Here is a 16574-nt window from a genome sequence, read left to right as displayed (position 1 = left end):
GAATTGTTTGATGAAACTTGCAACGTGCGGCGGCAAAATAGCAATTCGGACACGAGGAGAGCAACGAGGCAAAGTGAGATTCAAACAAAGTGCAAAGTCCCTGGTTCGATCCGAATCCCTTTCCCACACAGCTAACAAGAACTGCAAAATCCAGGGATATGGGTCATTTGTACCATAGACATCCTCCCTAGATGTTTTTTTGGGCAAAATGGCAATGCAATCAGTTTCACGAGCGTGCGTCATCTCGGTCAGCGAGGTACGATTTAAATAGATAACATATGCGTAAAAGCAGTCCGTAAAGTTCTACTAAGACTAGGAAACAGTACATACAGTTTTCTAATAGTAACACTGAGCATTACACCGGAACTCTATCGATCCAGCCTCGCTGCCCTGAAACAAATCCGTAATAAAAGAACTGGCTGAGCACCTAAAGATAGGAGAATTAGAGTTCTGAGTAATGAAATCTATTTGGCAGAGAGCGATTGGACGTACAAGAATATCGAGAAAGACGGTCAAACCACTACCTAAAGGATTTAAGCGATTAGTCAACCGCATGTACTAAGTACATAAGTCATGAGCAAATACCTGCTAGCCAGCTTGCATTCCTGATCAGATAATCTGCGTCGCGAGATGCAGCAATAATAGATAATGCGTATGTCGTGTTTCCCAGAATAGAGAAGACAAATAATCCAGGGGCAAGACCCTCACATCTGGTCTTGAAGTTCTTGACTGAACGGAAATTCAGAACAGTGTGACTGGCGTTAGGCGTGAGCAATACTGACCTATTTGTGGCAGCCGAGCACCAACTGTCGAGGAAGGTGGTAAGTGAAGGTATCCACACATGGTATGACAGGAACACACGATAAGCAGAGGCGCTGGTCCACCCTATTACCTGGATATGCCAATCCAGCTTCGTATCTGGAAGGGCTGGAGGGGTATCATCGCTGGGAAGCCAGTTGCTGATACAATACGCCGCCACACCAGTGACTGATACAAATGTGACAGCGGCCAGGTACCGCACAAAAATTCGCGTGATCGAGAGCTCTGGTCTTTCCGGGGGATCCGCTGAGCGACTATCAGTAATAAGGCAGGTTTCTTCGGAAACCTCCCCTGTGATGTGCACAGGTACAACGTGCCTCCCGGCTTGCCGCTTCCATCGGTAATAGTATACTTGGCAAAGCAATATTGTGTCGCATAAAGTGTACTAGCCGATAAGGGTATCACATCAGGGAGGTATATTACAAGTAGCACATAAAACTCACATAAACTCCAAGGATGATTACGGTAGGCAGCAATCCGGCCATCACTGCACCCATGAGATTACATACGTCACCCAGCAACCATACATAGATGAAAAGAAGAGATAAGCCCTCCCCGCTCTGTAGTTGGTAATTCTCAATTATCTGAGGAGAATAAACGACAATCCTGCAGAGGTTGTGAAAGATGAGTCTGATTTTTGACATAAATTCTTTGCCTCACTGACCAGCATGCTATTGAAATCCATCCAAGCTTCAATAAAATTCGAAGTCAGCACGGGGGTCGATTGGAATACGCGATTACGCACGACACTGCTGGCTGCATTTCCTTCCCCGAACATTGATGAGTTACGGACGGTACCACTTGGTAGCTCAGCGCTTAAAGGAGATGGAAGAAAACAAGACCAAAATCAAGATTAGATTTTTTGGGGACAAAATTTGAAATGTCATGAAGGAGCACGTGACGTGTGCCGGTGTGTTGCGTAGTAGGCTTCGAACTTTCTTCACTCTGCCGGGCATAATCGACACCATGAATAGTCAAGACGCATTCAGAAATTTTGCTCAACAAATAAAGAGGGCTAGTCAGTCGGGAGGTGGTGGTGGGATGCCAGGAGGTCCAGGTCGCTTCCTCGCAGGCGGAGGCCTTATAGTCGCGCTAGTGGGCGGTGGACTTCTTCTGAATTCGAGCTTGTTCAACGGTGTGCCTCGTATCGGGATTTTTGTAGCGACTTCTGACAACTCAAATAAGTTGATGGTGGTCACAGAGCTATCAAATATACTCGGTAGGCTGTTGTGTCAGGTGCCTTCTGAGTTGATGGCTCATTCGGCTTCAGTCTCCAGGGTGTTAAGGATGAGGTGTACAGCGAAGGGACACATCTCATGGTTCGTACCACTCTTTTTAACGCATTTTGTTTGCTTACGCTCCTCAGGTTCCCTGGTTCGAGACTCCAATAGTTTTCGACATTCGTGCAAAGCCTCGGAGTGTAGCAAGTTTGACTGGCACGAAAGGTGACGTCTGCAGCTTGCGGCATACATGTACCCGCTTAATTTGGAATTGTAGATTTGCAAATGGTCAACATTACTTGCAGAGTTCTGTCCCGGCCGGCTGTATCTGCTCTGCCTCAAATATACCGTGAACTAGGAAAAGACTATGACGAGCGCGTACTACCGTCTATAGTCAATGAAGTCCTCAAAAGTGTGGTCGCACAGTTCAATGCAAGTCAGCTTATTACACAACGTGAGATGGTGCGGAGTATTTTCACCTGCTACCCTGTTGTAAAATGACGATGGGTTATGTGTCAGGTGTCCCGGTTAATTCGTGAGAACTTGACGAATCGTGCATTGCGCTTTAATGTGGTGCTAGACGATGTGTCTATTACCCATGTGGCGTTTTCACCTGAGTTTACGCATGCTGTCGAGGCCAAGCAGGCAAGTAATCTGGCACATATCCCATTCACCGAGGTAATCTTGCCCTACAGGTCGCTCAACAAACAGCTTTGAGGGCTGCCTTCTTGGTTGATCAGGCCATTCAAGAAAAGCAGGTAATATATCCTTGTAGTGATTATCGGTTTTTCTTAGTTCTGATGTGTCTTCTACAGTCTATTATAGTGCGAGCTCAAGGTGAGGCAAAGAGTGCTGAGCTGATTGGTGAAGCCATGCGCACGAATAAAGGATTTCTGGAGCTTCGTCGGCTTGAGGCCGCACGGGATATCGCCAACATGCTAGCCTCCTCAGGGAATAAAGTGATGTTAGATGCCCAGAGCCTCTTGTTGAATGGTATGTTGTCTCCTACTTTGTGACGGTTGCTACTCACAAATTCTTTGTTACACAGTGACTGGAGAGGACACAAAAGAGTTACTGAAAGTAAAGAAGTAATCCTATTACCTTGTCCGCATCTCGTCATCATTGTACCGTCGCTGCTAATGAAAAGGCACATGTCGACTATGAGCTTGTATATTGAACTTCAAACTGCAGGAACACACATATCTTCTATTGACGTATTCGCTTGGCTGATTGCACGCCTCTGGTGGACGACTCCGAGTCGGAGTCCAGCATTACTATAGTAGAACAGATGAAAAGATAAGTATGTAGCGGGATTTTCGGTCACCTACATGAATGAATGACGCGTTGACGCTAGTAATGAAACCGCACATGACATATATATATATTCAGACCCGACATAATAATAATGATATTTCGCGAGGACTCGGTTTGGATCCATTGCCCTAGTAGCGCCTGTCAGTAGTGACGTAACAGTATAACTTCAAGTTGTTGCCTTGCAAGTTACCGCTTACCATCCACAGACACGCATCGGAACGACATGAAGAGGACAAAACAAAACAGGTCTTCTAATCACCGTAAAAATAAAGTCGCTAAGAGCGCACAAAACCACGAGCAAAATCTGAATCAGACAGCCGAGTCCGACACTGAAGAGAGTTTCCAGTTGCCACGAAAGAAAGTCAGATGGGAGGGTAATTCTGAATCAGTGGCAGCGGTAGCAAATACGGAGAACGGTATTTCGGAGGACGATGCGAACACATCAAAGGTGAAGTTTCTCAAAGAGTGTTGTGTCCCGTGGAGCTGACCATCTAGTCAGATCTACTTGACGATGTCTTGCCAATCGTAAGTCGTTCAATGAGTGCGTGTTTCCAATACATATCAGCGTATTTCCTCCAGAGGACGCGTTGCAGGCGCATACTACGATTCTGTTAGGTGTATAGTCTATGTGCTTGAAGATACGCAAGAGGATGTTCACTTCGATCTTACGAACATGCGTTGAGTGGAATCCTTCTCATCATTTTGCCCATCTGAACCCGTACCAGTTCTAGAACAATGCAACGCTGACATAGTGTTGACCAGCTCCAAAGCCGACGACCCGTTTATATCGGTCCTTCAGAAATTTGGTATGCTCTCTATTGCCACTGCATATATGCGCAGGTACTCAACCCAACGACTCAGCTGAGGCTTCTGGAGGTGTCTTTCAAATCAGGCCACATAAAGAGTTCACTCCTCACAGAGGGAGAGACCGCTTGTTGTCGCTCCCTTTTCTCTCCGAGTTGACAACCGAAGATACTGGTCAATGTTTGTCATCCGACAGCAATTCAGGCGCTGAGCCAAGAAACGCATATGAATTCATGCAGAAACGCAAACAGCCGGCAGGCGACCCAACTATGAAAAGATGGAATGCGGCGATCAGGTTGGCCAACTATGCATCGGTGGAATCTTCTCCTCTTTGTGTGCGTCTAGATACGCGGGTGCAGTATTTTGTCTCATCTATTACACCATAGATCTCATGCCTTGGCGCTCTGCTCGACTACCTTGCGAGGGAGCGAGCAGCGAGCGAACTGGATGATGATGCAGGCGTCGAGGGGCTCCACATCTCCGGCATCGAAGTGTTGACTATGTGAGTCGGTATTGCAAACGTTTTGCATAGTATTGCGTTGACTCCTTTCTAAGAGATAAGGTCATGCACATCAATGCTGACGCACTTTTGTAAGTGGGGCATCAGGGTGTTGCCTTGAGAGTACATTAACCGAAGTACAGTTCCCTCCAGATATTCGAAAACGAAAGCCACGCATCCATCCACTCTGATAAGACAAAAGAAGGTTTGTCGCTTTTTGGTATGTTATCACGACTTTCGATGTCGTCACGTTCATCAATATGTACAGGTATCCTTGACAATACTCGGACACCCTTGGGTCGTTCCTTGCTCCGCACCTGGCTCATGCGCCCGTCTCTATCCATTCCTGTAATCGCCGCCCGCCATGACGCTATTGACTGCTTTCTACATCCGGAGAACTTAGCACCTGCGAGTGCTTTGCAAACTCACTTGAAAGGTATCAAGAATATTCCGAGGATCCTCGGACTCTTGCGATCTGGGAAAGCTGGCGTCAGTGATTGGCAAGGCCTGGTGAAGGTATGATTCACCCGGTTCTAGTTTCAAATTCGATCTGACGTCAAGCGAAGTTTACATATCACTCTGCAATGCTACGCGACGCCCTGGCAGAACTTCACGGAGGTGATCGAGTAGAGGTAGTACGAAAGGTATGGTATTGGTGAGCGGCTCGCCAGGAGAAGCTGGACTGAATGAACTGTTAGCTGGTTGCAACGTTGGACATTGCGAGCTTCAAGGACACCGGAAATGCTGTCAACGAGACAGTAAGTGCTTGTATCATTGTTTCTATTTACTAAGTTACCCATTCACTGGTTAGATTGACTGGGAGGAATCTACCAACAACAATCGCATATGTGTTAGATCGTACATCGACGAGGAACTAGATCAGAGGAAACACGTTTACGCCGGATTGGACGCTGTCTTGGTGGGCTCATTCCTGTCTCACAGATGCTCTGTCATTTTCTCAACATGTTATAGTGTAAAGTCGCTGAGCAAATATGCCGAAAGATTCCTGTAGATTATACGCCGTCCCTGAACGTGGTATATTTCCCACAGCTAGGTGATGCATTCTCGAACCTAGTATAAGTGTATATTCAACAATTTCCATCGGCAGGTTTTTTGATCTGCGTTCCGATGCAGGAGGAATGGACGACTGAGGAGGGCATCAAGGTTCTAGATGGATGGAGCTTCCAGGTAAGTCCCGACGTTGTCCTTGCTATATCTGATGTAACGGACTGACCTAATCGTTCAGTTCTCCTCAGAGCAAGCGATAAGTCTTGTTAATGATTGACTTTGTGACTGAACGGCGTCTTTCCAGTGCCCATGTGTATTTCAAATCGGAAGAGATGGATGGTAAGCTTGCCTTGATCCTCATTCCGAGAAAGCGTGTGATTCAGGTCTAAGACATGGATATGCACATCGGCGATCTCCACCCATTAATAGTCGGTGCGAGTTTTGATAGCTTCTAATCAGTAAAAGACTCACGTGCAACAGACCGTGAAATAGAGATCGTCCAAGAGCTCTTGGAACGGATCCTTGTATTCAGCGAAGGGATGAGACATGCATGTGACGTTTGTGCCGAACTGGACTGCCTGCTAGCCTTTGCAGAGGCTTCTCGGGCATACAATTACTGTCGACCTCAGATGTCAGAGGATCCTGTTATCGACATCGATCAAGGACGGTGAGCATCGTGGAGTGCTACTTGCTACATTATTAACCTTCTCTCGTAAGACATCCCTTACAAGAGCAGGTAGTCGACATTTTTGTTCCCAATGATGCTCAGCTTGTAGCTGGTATCGGTTTCGGTGACAGCGCCGAACCACAGACAGAAGTTGACAATCTGCCTATGTGTAGCAGCATTGTTTTGTGCACTGGCGCGAATGCATGCGGAAAAGTAGGTTCAAATTACACGTTACAATATCAGCTCAATTCCCTCTTGCACAATGCAGAGCGTCTACCTGAAACAGGTAAAGATCTGACCAGTCACATGCCAGGATGTATTGAAATGAGACCAGGTTGCTCTGATTCAATATATGGCCCAGGTTGGCAACCGCTCTGAGATATTGGATCACTCATAACTCTTGAATAACCTAGATCGGCTGGTAAGGGACTCGTGATTGTTTCCGTACTTCAAGCTTCATGACCCTGTGAAGTTTCGTTCCAGCGGCATCTGCCACCCTGGGAATCGTCGACAAAAGTGACGTTCTGGACTTTTTCGCTTTATGTCAACTAACCCTTCTCTACAGTCTTTACTCGTATACAGACCCGCGAATCAGTATCCAAAGTATTATTGCAGCGCCCCGGTTTCCTCATATACTAAACTGGCTGCAAGGCTCAATCTGCTTTTATGATTGATCTCAATCAGGTTTCCTTGGCCCTCCGGAATTGTACCGCAAACTCTCTCATTCTCCTTGATGAATTCGGAAAGGGGACGATCCCTGCAGGCTCGTTCGCTTTACGGTACAAGCATAATTGTCGATTCTTACTTGTCCATAGACGGGGCTGGGTTGTTTTGCGGTGTCATCAAACATCTTCTCAACAGAGGATCTCAGTGTCCTAAGGTTTTAGCTGCCACACATTTCCATGAAGTCTTTCAGAAGGACATGCTCGATCCCAACAAGTTTCCGATCATGTTTTTCCACATGCAAGTGATCTTCACTTCAAGCAAAGGCAACAACCTCAATCCCGGTGACGTGTCGATATCTGAAGACCTATACTCAACCGATCACGAACGTTTGGAACCTACATTCGCCGTCGCCCCTGGAGAGAAAATAACCTATCTTTATCGGTACCTTCTGGGTTCATGCAATCATCGGCGTACCTAATTAACGAACCAGTGTTTCCCCGGGTCTTTCCCTCAATTCTCATGCAGCTCAATGTGCTACGATGTTCGGTTTGCCGTCCCGTATTGCACAGCGTGCGCAGTACGTCAGGTAGTTTTCCTTCCTCTTACACACCCACGGAGAGATTATTCACTGGTACCTCAAGCAAATTGTTGGGCGACCATGAACTAGGGCAGCTTTTGGAAGAGAACATGACCGCAGAGGAACAAGAAAATATCAAGGCCGCCGGAATCGCCACCTACAAATTTCTGGCTATGGATCTTACGAACGATTCTCATGAACAAGACATCAAATCAAGACTTGTTAAGGCGCTTGGTCGGGCTCCTCATGAATGATTACGTTCTACCCATGTGTATGATACCATTGTAAAGATTGTTGTGACTCCAGAAAATACAAGCAAAACCTTCTCACTCAATTCTCGGGAAAATTTTCGTGTTTGCTGTCGTGCAGCGGTCTTGGTAGTGGTAGGGAGAACAACACGAAGGGACGACTTGGCCCCCAAGCTGTCCAAGAGAAAGCCGACGTGAGATGCGAGCGCCAGTGGGCAAGCCTCGCAGCAGCAGCCTCGAACTCAGCAGGTCTAGATACCAGCCACCCGGGCTCCTGGACCCGGAAGAGGGATGCATAGTACTAGCATGTGCTTTAGGGACAAGTAGTAATGTAGGCTACGATACGAGAGACAACGAGGACAAGTGATTGGTAGCTGGGGGAAAGGAGAGCAGCAGCAGGCAGGTTTGGGCCTGCTGGAGCGTGGCGTGAACACTGCGGAAACAAGAGAGGCCGAGTGCTGCATCACAAAGTCACAATTCTTACACTCGTACCTCGCTCACTTGGGTAGCCCCCAAAACTAAACCTTACTATACTGGGTGAACACGCACCTCGTCAAGTATCATTAACGGTCTCGGAGTACTTCGAACATATGCATCATCTTCAGACTCAACCCTCCTTGATGAATAAGAACTAGTATATCAGTAGCATTTTAAAAGTCCTGAGGAGCACCCTGTCAGTGTGACATCTCGAGATACTATAGTATGAGCAATTATACGTTACAAGTCGAACAAGCAATGAAAAAAGGGATAGCAAAGAAAGCAAGAATGTCCAGCGCGATTCACTATGCGAGCTTGTTTTCCCTCTTCGCTTGTTGCACCTGCGCCAAGCGGTGACTGCGTAAAGTCATGGATGTGCCCTGAGCTGTTTTCTTTGTTGCCGCTGCAGGCACGGAAGGTCCTACAGCAGCCTGAGATAAGGCTATTCGCGTATCATCCGATGCAAATCCGGGAATACGGATATTGTGGTTGCGTTCTGAGACAGAGCGGTGAGTAGAACGAGGAAGAATGAACTGATCAGACTTACCAAGGTGAAGCTGGAGGTCTTTGACTTCGAGCGTGTCACCGCCGCGATGTTTTGCTAGTCGACAACCGAAGTTTGTGACCGAGTCGATGAACTCGTCGGCGATTTGAAGAAGTAGCTGTAGATGGTACAATGAAGGCATGTCGAAGGATTTGAGTACAGTGACTTACATCCTCCACGTCAGGTTCGATCCGAACGTTGGGATCAACACTTGAGACGAGGTCTTGTATCGACCGTCTCATGCTCTGATCTCCCGGGGTATTCTTTCTCCGTGGATGGTTGTCTTCTATGCTGAGCATACCAGCATCGTCCGTGGATCGTGCGATCTGAGCAGGGGTACCTGGCGATATGGATCAAAATTATTACTCGGAGGGGATCGCTACTTTCCCCGCAAATGATCGTCAGGAACTCACCAGACACTCTGCCGCTAGTCATTCCACCTGTAAGAGTTGGTCTTCCTTGCTGTGCAGCTGCCCACTGGACGGGTCCTGGATTGGTGGTGTTGAGAGTTTGGCTAATGGGATACCCGTCACCAGGTGTAGATGTAAGAAGAGGTGCTGGTGACCCGCTTTTAAAAGCGGTAGCAGTTGTTGCAGTAGCCCCAGTCTACCACAAAGGGGATGAGATAAAGGAGGTTCCTACCCATTGAGTCATCATTACCTTCGTACCGCTATTCGCGGTTGAGGTGCCAGCCACATTTCCCGAAGCAGCACTGGTCGCGGACTTGTGTTTTTCAGCGTAATCTTTCAGCTACAGATAAGACGCCCAGGTGAGACAAAATAAATCTCACTTGGTTTAAAAGCCGACGGACCTGCTGGATCTGTACGGCAGTGAGCTTGCCCTGCCGCATAAGCTCGCCAAGTTGGCCCATGTTCTGCTCGAGGAGCTGGGCTATGCGCGTGCTCGATGCTGCCTCGCCATTTTGACTTTTAAAGGCACTAGTCAGGGCGGTAATTATGTTCGCGGGGTTTGGAGGAGCCGCTGTTGTTGTTGCTGCTTCGTTCGTCGCCATTTATGATTTCTCCTCCTCGTTGTCCAACTCCTAGAGGCGTGGCGCGACCGTGAGAAAAATTTACTTCTTCCATGGCCCACCTGCAGAGGGAAGCAGCGAACTCCCGACTCCTGTGCCATCCTGGGGACGTAAATATTCCGCCCTCGTTCCGCCAGAACAGCACCGTAACAGGTAATAGAAGCGGTAAGACGAAAAATGAAATCCGGTCTTATCAATATGGAAATAGCTGCAATCGCCTCTCATCATGGCGCTCGTCATACAGATCATGCACTTCAAGACCTCTTCGTCTTACCTCTAGGATCCTATGTCTGAGTTTGCGACCAAAAGTTCGGCAGACAAAATTGAAGGGCTTTCTAAGTGAATACTCAAGTCATCCTCGAAGTGTGTTTGTGTATCTCCGATCAAACATTAGTTTCGAGACGGAGGATCCAAGAAATGCATCCTAGGTCTTCGGTACGTCAGGTTTGCAACCTGACAACATACCAGGTCCAATGATATCGAACTACTAGCCTGCAGAGTGGGCTTCCAAGCCTATACATGACACATTGTCAGTCGGACTCTTCTAAGGCTACACAAGTAGCTTCTCGACAGCTCTTTGCGAGCAGACCTACCCATACTTTTGTCAACTTTTCCGACACTAGTCGGATAACTTGGATCTTTTCTGCCTCCGTGACAGGATTTGTCACTTACTTTCAAGAGGGGTAACAGTATGGATACTGTTCTCTCAGTATGTAATAGTTCGAACACACATTTCTCTAACGAGCATCGCGACTGATCTTGGCTATCAGGGACGCAGGTAAGCCTTTCTCCCACCTCTCCGGGACACAGCACAAACGGTACTAGTCACGCAGACGTCCGCGGATAAGTAGAGCTTGTACTATATTGTATACATCACGGTAGATCAAATGCAACGTTGTTAACTAAGCGGAATTCCCGTCATAACTCATGTAACCTGGTTATAACCAGGATGCACAAGCGTATTCTCTAATAGCTGGCTCAGCGTGTTTTTGATTTACCTCGGAATTTGAGACACCTGCAGTCACATTCGTGATTTCGTTTATTGTATATTTCGATGAGCTGAGTTACATCAGTAGCGTAGTCAGCCAATTTAACATCTGACATCCTGATAGAATTAGGTTGAGAGGACTCATTCCCTGAGTGTTTTTCGTACAGCTGGCTGGGGCACCTTTGTTTTTTTCTTTGACATGCTGGGTGTTCAGGGTGTGCGTCTAGATCCCAATCAAGTCTCAATCAGCTCGATTATCGTCTCTCATCACTTGCTGCAATCTAAAACAATCTATATTTGATACAGTAATATACATTTGATGCTCAGACTTTGCCCACGACTGCAGCCCCTGGAGCGTGTATTGCTGCTGTCCTAGAGATTCGCTCGTTATGCTACGAGAGGCCAGCACATTCAAGAAAGCGGAGATCACGAGTAGAAATACGGCACATAATTCCTTCTGCAAGGAATCAATGGATGAAATTCGGCATCAGTTCCAATTTATGAAACACATACTGGCACGGCGAGCTTGTACTCCGCGACAATATATTGATGGCCGCCTTGTTTTCAATCACAAATCTGGCATTCCCTACTGCAATAATGCACGTGAAGGCAACCAGGGTCCAGCGCAGCGCTTGAAGATGCCTGCTACTCCATATTTATTGCACTGGACATCGATCACTACAAAGATCATATGTGAGATGATATGTACCTTTGAACTTTGACAAGAATCAACATGTGCCTCGTCGACATCATCAGTCTCTAACAACTTGAGTCGGGTCATCACAAGTGTCTCCAATGTGGACCAGTGTTTGTGCATTGGGCCATCCGGCTTTGGCCTATCTACCGCCTTAACGGCATTAAGGGCCTTGATGGACCGACCCATCACTTTAAGCACGGAACCAAAAATCGCATACTTGGGGGAAATGCTCGAGAGAAGAAGCCAGATGGCTCCTAGTCTTCGTCATTACTATCCTTGAGGTGTTTTACCCACGGCTCAAGCACTAGCAACGAGGGCAGTGGGCCTGCCTCGAGGACCTCAGAAATCCAGGGTAGCCCATCCGTGTCTTCTACATACGCCCTGATATACCGGCATGCGTACGAAATAGCCTTGGCCACTAAGTGACGTTGTTTGATGGAGTGGGGCCGCTGAGATACCATGGTGGCAACTTGTCACGTCTGCTGTTTTCTGCATGGAGTGTTGTACAAGTAACGGAATGCGAATGTGTTGTTTACGGAAAGGGAGGTCAGGAGGTGGATAATCAAGTCGTTATCGATGGGGTGCTGTGCGAGGTCGTGCTCCAGATGATCAAGAGCTGTTGCAGCAATCCTCGCTCCGTCATTGTCGAACGGGCGCATGATTTCATGCCAATTCCAGGTCTCCGTCTCAGAAAATGTGCACATCCAGGAGTCTAGAATAGCTGGAGTGCGGATAATCGGAGGGGGACTAGGGATGTCATCGTCTTCCACGCAGGAGCTGAAATGACAACCTTTTGTTTCTAAATCCCACAGACTGAACAACAAAGACACGATTCCTGGGCTAGACAGGACGATAGGAAGCGAGTTCCCGAGCATATCATGCCTGCAGATGGCACGTAAGAAGTCGACGATCGCTCGCTTAGCAAGGATACGCATGGTTCTATCAATGCTGTCTTTGTACGCGTAGTCTGCCTCGAGGAAAAGCAGCCATTCGCGAATGATGGGCCAGCGGGAAGTCAGTGTGTTGAGCATTCTGGCAGTGTAGACGGAGCGGCCAAGCCAGAATAGCATGAACGATGCTAGGCCTCGAAAAGCCAAAGCTCCCACACACCCCATGAGAATGGGAGTGCGTAAGTGCATTTTCCCTCGGACCGGAGTTCCCCGAACCCCGCTATAGCGCATCGTCAGTTGCTGCAATTATACATCGCTTGTGTAAAAAAAAAAAAAAGAAGAAAAGCCAAAGCTTCTCGGCGCTCAGGGATGTCGATGAGGCCACGCTTGACTTGTTGGAGATGAACTGAGTCTATGATGCCGTACAGCGCGCATCGGACCATTGGCAATTTACCATATGGACTCAAGCACACCACAGCACTGTAGTAGATCTGCAGATGGAGAGGGGATCTTCTGCAAGCACAGTGCTTTGCATTAAAAACTGCAGTCGTTCGCACACAGAATCGCACAGAATTTCAAACGTGTTTGGTCAGGCTTGTTTGTCCATTTTAGGGTGACCTGGCTCACCTCAGCTCATGGCAGCTCAGAGAACGCATAATAACAGAACTGGGTTCGAATGTGGGATGTGATGTGGGGTGTCGGTGTCTCCGTCTATGCTGATGCATATGTGCGAGTTCCCCGCATGGGTTTTATCTAAGTAGACAATCAAGATTAGTACATAAGCGCCATGCACTGGCAGTACTGTGTCACTGATAACACAGTCCCAAAATGGACGAACGCCTGACCAAAGTCACCAAACACGTTTTTCTGCAGTTTCTAATGCAAAGCACTGTAATGGAATGTCTGACGACGGGTAGAAGTACGGCAAACCTTGAGCTCTTTGGAAGACCGTGACATGACGAGATGGTCTGGTTCAACACAAACTGGTTTTCTGAGCGGCGACTCGGCGGCTTATGTAAGTATCATGATACCCTTCCACATGCTTAACAACTTGAGAGGATTGGTCAATTACGGCGAGTCGTAAACGTGCCGGACCAACTTGAATGATTGGCAATTACTCAAGCGCAGCACAGCACTTTAGATCTGCAGATGGGGGGTGTGGGTAAGAGGAAACGGATGGGGGCCCTTCGCAAGCGTCAACTGCTCAAGTGCCGGATAGTATTCTACATATTATAAGGACGCGGCGTTGGCAATTTACCATATTGACTCAAGTACAGCATAGCACTATAGATCTGTAGATGGAGAAGGAACAGATGCGGACCTTCTGCAAGCGTCAATTACTTAGTTAAGTGCCGGATATTCTACATATTATAAGGACGCGGCGTTGGGAATTTACCATATGGACTCAAGTACAGCACAGCACTATAGATCTGCAGATGGAGAAGAAACAGATGGGGACCCTCTGCGGCAAACGTCAACTAGGCCCTACTTGCCGGATATATCGATTATAATTTAACTCTGGGAACTACAAAAAGTCTCCAACATGTCGAGACGTAGCATCAATTCACCTCACCTCACCTCTTCGACATAGTGCTCGCCATGGCCCTACAGTATTTTCCGGAGGTGTGCTTTGAAAACAAAGATTTGCTGTCCATAGAACTGAATTAGGATGCTAGGTTTTCACGTTCTACGGGACCCCTGATGAAAGAACACTCACCGAAGAGCAAACAATCCCCGCATCTCTTCGTGACACGTCTTCTTTAACGAGAGTGCTTTGTTTTTTGGCACTCGGACGCCCTGATCTTGAAGACCACTGGGAGTCACTGCAATCCAAAGAAGGATTTGAGGACGTGAGGAAAAAGCTGTGCTCCCTCCTGTCCAACACTATCTCCGTAGTAAGCTATTCAACGCCCCGAGTTCAAACTGCCGCTAACATGGTTCAAGGCGAGCCTGCTTCTCGCGACAAATGCTGTTTTTGTGTCCACAGGTTCTCCTGTGTCTTACTTTAACTATTCCTCACCTGCAACCTATTTCCTGCTCTTTATGTCACTCATGCTGGCCATGATTGCAGTGATGACATCTGGTTTGAGCATGATTCGCTGGCTACACACTGATCGGCAGTGGACTCGAGAAGTAAGGGTATTCCTGCTTTACCCATGACACCGGCTGATATCTTATCAGCAACTTAGGATAGGCGGCTATTTCCTCTTTCCCTACCTGTTATCGATCATCATGCCCATATTATTTGTTGGCCTGTCCCTGAATTGTTTCATATTCGGTGAGCTCCGGTAATTCAACGCTCTCTCTGGGTCCTCATGTGCCATTTCGTGCGCAGCGATGTTGATAGCAGGCTTTAACTTCCAAAATACTGTCTGCCGCGTCATCACCGCGCTCTGGCTAGTCATGTACGCCATCTGCGTTGGGGCAATATTGACGGAATTCGCGTGGAGGTATACGAAAGGCCTCAAATCACAATGATCTAGACACCGTCGGGAGTTTCTACCCTTATTTTTCACCCTTTCACCGTGCTGGAATCCTTAGCGCTTGTATGGATGTACAATAAATTATAGCCCAATAACGGGGTGGACGACACTCCGGCGGGTACTGTGTGCTTGGTTTGTAACAGTAGTGGAGTAGTATTTAGTTACTTTTACTTCAAATATACCAACATTGTGCTGACTTCGAATAGACGGTACGAGAGCAATTGATACGTCAGAATATCAATTCTTTCTCGCTTCGGTCTGTCTCTGAGTGCTCAGCGCTCAATGCTCATCAAAGATGCGTGGGGGACTCTAGTCACGTGTTGTTATAAAGCCCGAGGGCATCGTATTTAAATATTTACGGTTGACGACCTGGACGATGAGCGAACCCACTAGTGCTGATGCTGAGCGCTGATTGTTCGTTTATTTACCATGAAGATAATAATTGATTATTTGTACAACAGATTCGAGCAAAGCGCCTTGCAAAGTCGCAGGCAGTATCTACGTCTAATTCACCAACCCCTTCACCCGCCTCTCCCGGGCCTTCAACGTTTCAACCCCCGTAGTCCAACTTCCAGACCCGAAACAGAAATCTCCTTCTATTCCACCTCAATCAACAACCCCACCCCTCAAATCATTGATCCTATTCAAACGTTTGCGCTTGATCACTAACATAAGTCATAAATACAGCGACGACCTTGAATATGTCTCAATGCTCGCCTCTCTCCCTCCTCAGTCCGTTTTCGAGTACCTTGTAGGCCGCTTGAAGCGTATCAATACTGCCAAATCAATTTTACTCAAGAAGGTGCTTTCACTCTTCTACACCCTAATAAATCATCTCACAAAGTTCTAGAACCCCGTCTCTGAAACTCAGCAAGCCACCGCACTCCTCAACAGGCTCAGAGACCTCATTAACAGTTACACAGGTCTTGACATGTAGGATTCGGAGATGTTCCCGCAACCTGCCGAGTGCGTTCTCCCCATATAATTAATGTGTCGCTAAATAATTACCCTTTCTCTTTTTCGCCTGCCCCAACTTTGCCTTCTATTGAATGTATAGTCGTCCTCTATCAACCCTTGGGTCAAACGAGCTATTCTCACCCCTGCTCTCCCTCACTGCCCTATCTACGCCTATGTACGCATCTGCAACCACCTCTCAAACCACGCTGGCTCCCACAGAGGTTCAACCATTTTTGCAGGATCTTGCCGCTCGCTTCACAGACCCAGTGCGGGTACTTTTACAACTTTCTATAAAAGAACACATACATTCATTGTCTGCTCGTCAAGCTCAAGCTCGAGCTCAAACTTATATATTCCTTTAGGATGAACTTCTAAACACGCTAAGCACCCTCGTTCGCACCCTCGTCGCGTACACCCTTACCATACTATCGGAGGGCACTGGCGGAAGCGCTGGGAACTCCGCATGGCGCGATGTCATATGAGGCAAGGAAGCCCTCGCCGGAGTAAAGCCTATCGCAGAGATGATCACAGGAATGCCGCAATGGCTTGGCGAGGGTTTCGGGGTGGAAATGACGCAATCGTGCTATGCACAGTATAAAGACGAAAGTTCCACTCGAGCGGAGAATGGTCTTCATTCATGTTGGTATGTAGTTTTTGCCGCATCGCTTTATGGCACCAAAGAGAAT

The 16574-nt window shown here is 47.5% G+C and overlaps 6 protein-coding genes across 6 annotated transcripts; 3 read left to right on the top strand and 3 right to left on the bottom strand.

Moving 5' to 3' along the window:
- Positions 1 to 153: 153 nt before the first annotated feature.
- On the bottom strand, positions 154 to 1666 carry HD556DRAFT_916747 (PQ-loop-domain-containing protein). Its single transcript, XM_041312030.1, has 8 exons — positions 1565 to 1666; positions 1484 to 1509; positions 1263 to 1425; positions 862 to 1204; positions 783 to 806; positions 586 to 729; positions 493 to 524; positions 154 to 427 (listed from the first exon to the last, which is right to left on the bottom strand). Exons 1-8 carry the CDS (start codon positions 1595 to 1597, stop codon positions 356 to 358), a joined length of 837 nt encoding a protein of 278 aa, XP_041155427.1. The 5' UTR covers positions 1598 to 1666; the 3' UTR covers positions 154 to 355.
- Positions 1667 to 1785: 119 nt separating this feature from the next.
- Positions 1786 to 3515, top strand: HD556DRAFT_1499955 (band 7 family-domain-containing protein; the record flags this gene model as incomplete). The annotated part of the gene is made up of 9 exons (XM_041308938.1): positions 1786 to 1954; positions 2005 to 2038; positions 2090 to 2138; positions 2186 to 2264; positions 2317 to 2501; positions 2559 to 2684; positions 2735 to 2797; positions 2855 to 3032; positions 3088 to 3515. The coding sequence occupies 9 exons, from the start codon at positions 1786 to 1788 to the stop codon at positions 3129 to 3131; spliced, it is 927 nt and encodes a 308-aa protein (XP_041155426.1). The 3' UTR covers positions 3132 to 3515.
- Positions 3516 to 3576: 61 nt separating this feature from the next.
- HD556DRAFT_1245716 (DNA mismatch repair protein MutS) lies at positions 3577 to 7828 on the top strand (the record flags this gene model as incomplete). The annotated part of the gene is given in 26 exon segments (XM_041298550.1): positions 3577 to 3806; positions 3933 to 4030; positions 4079 to 4159; positions 4215 to 4492; positions 4544 to 4659; positions 4713 to 4748; positions 4800 to 4876; positions 4925 to 5172; positions 5223 to 5300; positions 5355 to 5414; positions 5468 to 5575; positions 5629 to 5710; positions 5765 to 5848; positions 5926 to 6003; positions 6055 to 6096; positions 6145 to 6331; positions 6382 to 6544; positions 6600 to 6617; positions 6666 to 6692; positions 6745 to 6752; positions 6804 to 6847; positions 6897 to 6934; positions 6983 to 7098; positions 7118 to 7438; positions 7488 to 7583; positions 7639 to 7828. The coding sequence occupies 26 exon segments, from the start codon at positions 3577 to 3579 to the stop codon at positions 7826 to 7828; spliced, it is 2904 nt and encodes a 967-aa protein (XP_041155425.1).
- A 776-nt stretch (positions 7829 to 8604) lies between these two features.
- Positions 8605 to 9855, bottom strand: HD556DRAFT_1245700 (transcription initiation factor TFIID subunit A-domain-containing protein; the record flags this gene model as incomplete). The annotated part of the gene is made up of 6 exons (XM_041298549.1): positions 8605 to 8795; positions 8847 to 8961; positions 9014 to 9183; positions 9257 to 9449; positions 9486 to 9593; positions 9655 to 9855. The coding sequence occupies 6 exons, from the start codon at positions 9853 to 9855 to the stop codon at positions 8605 to 8607; spliced, it is 978 nt and encodes a 325-aa protein (XP_041155424.1).
- A 1952-nt stretch (positions 9856 to 11807) lies between these two features.
- Positions 11808 to 12995, bottom strand: HD556DRAFT_916402 (uncharacterized protein). Its single transcript, XM_041312029.1, has one exon. It carries the CDS (start codon positions 12737 to 12739, stop codon positions 12032 to 12034), a length of 708 nt encoding a protein of 235 aa, XP_041155423.1. The 5' UTR covers positions 12740 to 12995; the 3' UTR covers positions 11808 to 12031.
- A 1052-nt stretch (positions 12996 to 14047) lies between these two features.
- On the top strand, positions 14048 to 16370 carry HD556DRAFT_1448123 (uncharacterized protein; the record flags this gene model as incomplete). Its single annotated transcript, XM_041307380.1, has 10 exons — positions 14048 to 14071; positions 14125 to 14343; positions 14393 to 14581; positions 14630 to 14726; positions 14784 to 14853; positions 15393 to 15581; positions 15619 to 15733; positions 15782 to 15864; positions 15989 to 16160; positions 16251 to 16370. 10 exons carry the CDS (start codon positions 14048 to 14050, stop codon positions 16368 to 16370), a joined length of 1278 nt encoding a protein of 425 aa, XP_041155422.1.
- Between the last annotated feature and the right edge of the window lie 204 nt (positions 16371 to 16574).

The sequence above is a fragment of the Suillus plorans genome (assembly GCF_016647745.1).
Source record: "Suillus plorans strain S12 chromosome Unknown HD556scaffold_71, whole genome shotgun sequence".
Lineage (NCBI taxonomy): Eukaryota > Fungi > Basidiomycota > Agaricomycetes > Boletales > Suillaceae > Suillus > Suillus plorans.
This window is presented reverse-complemented; position numbering and strand designations above follow the sequence as displayed.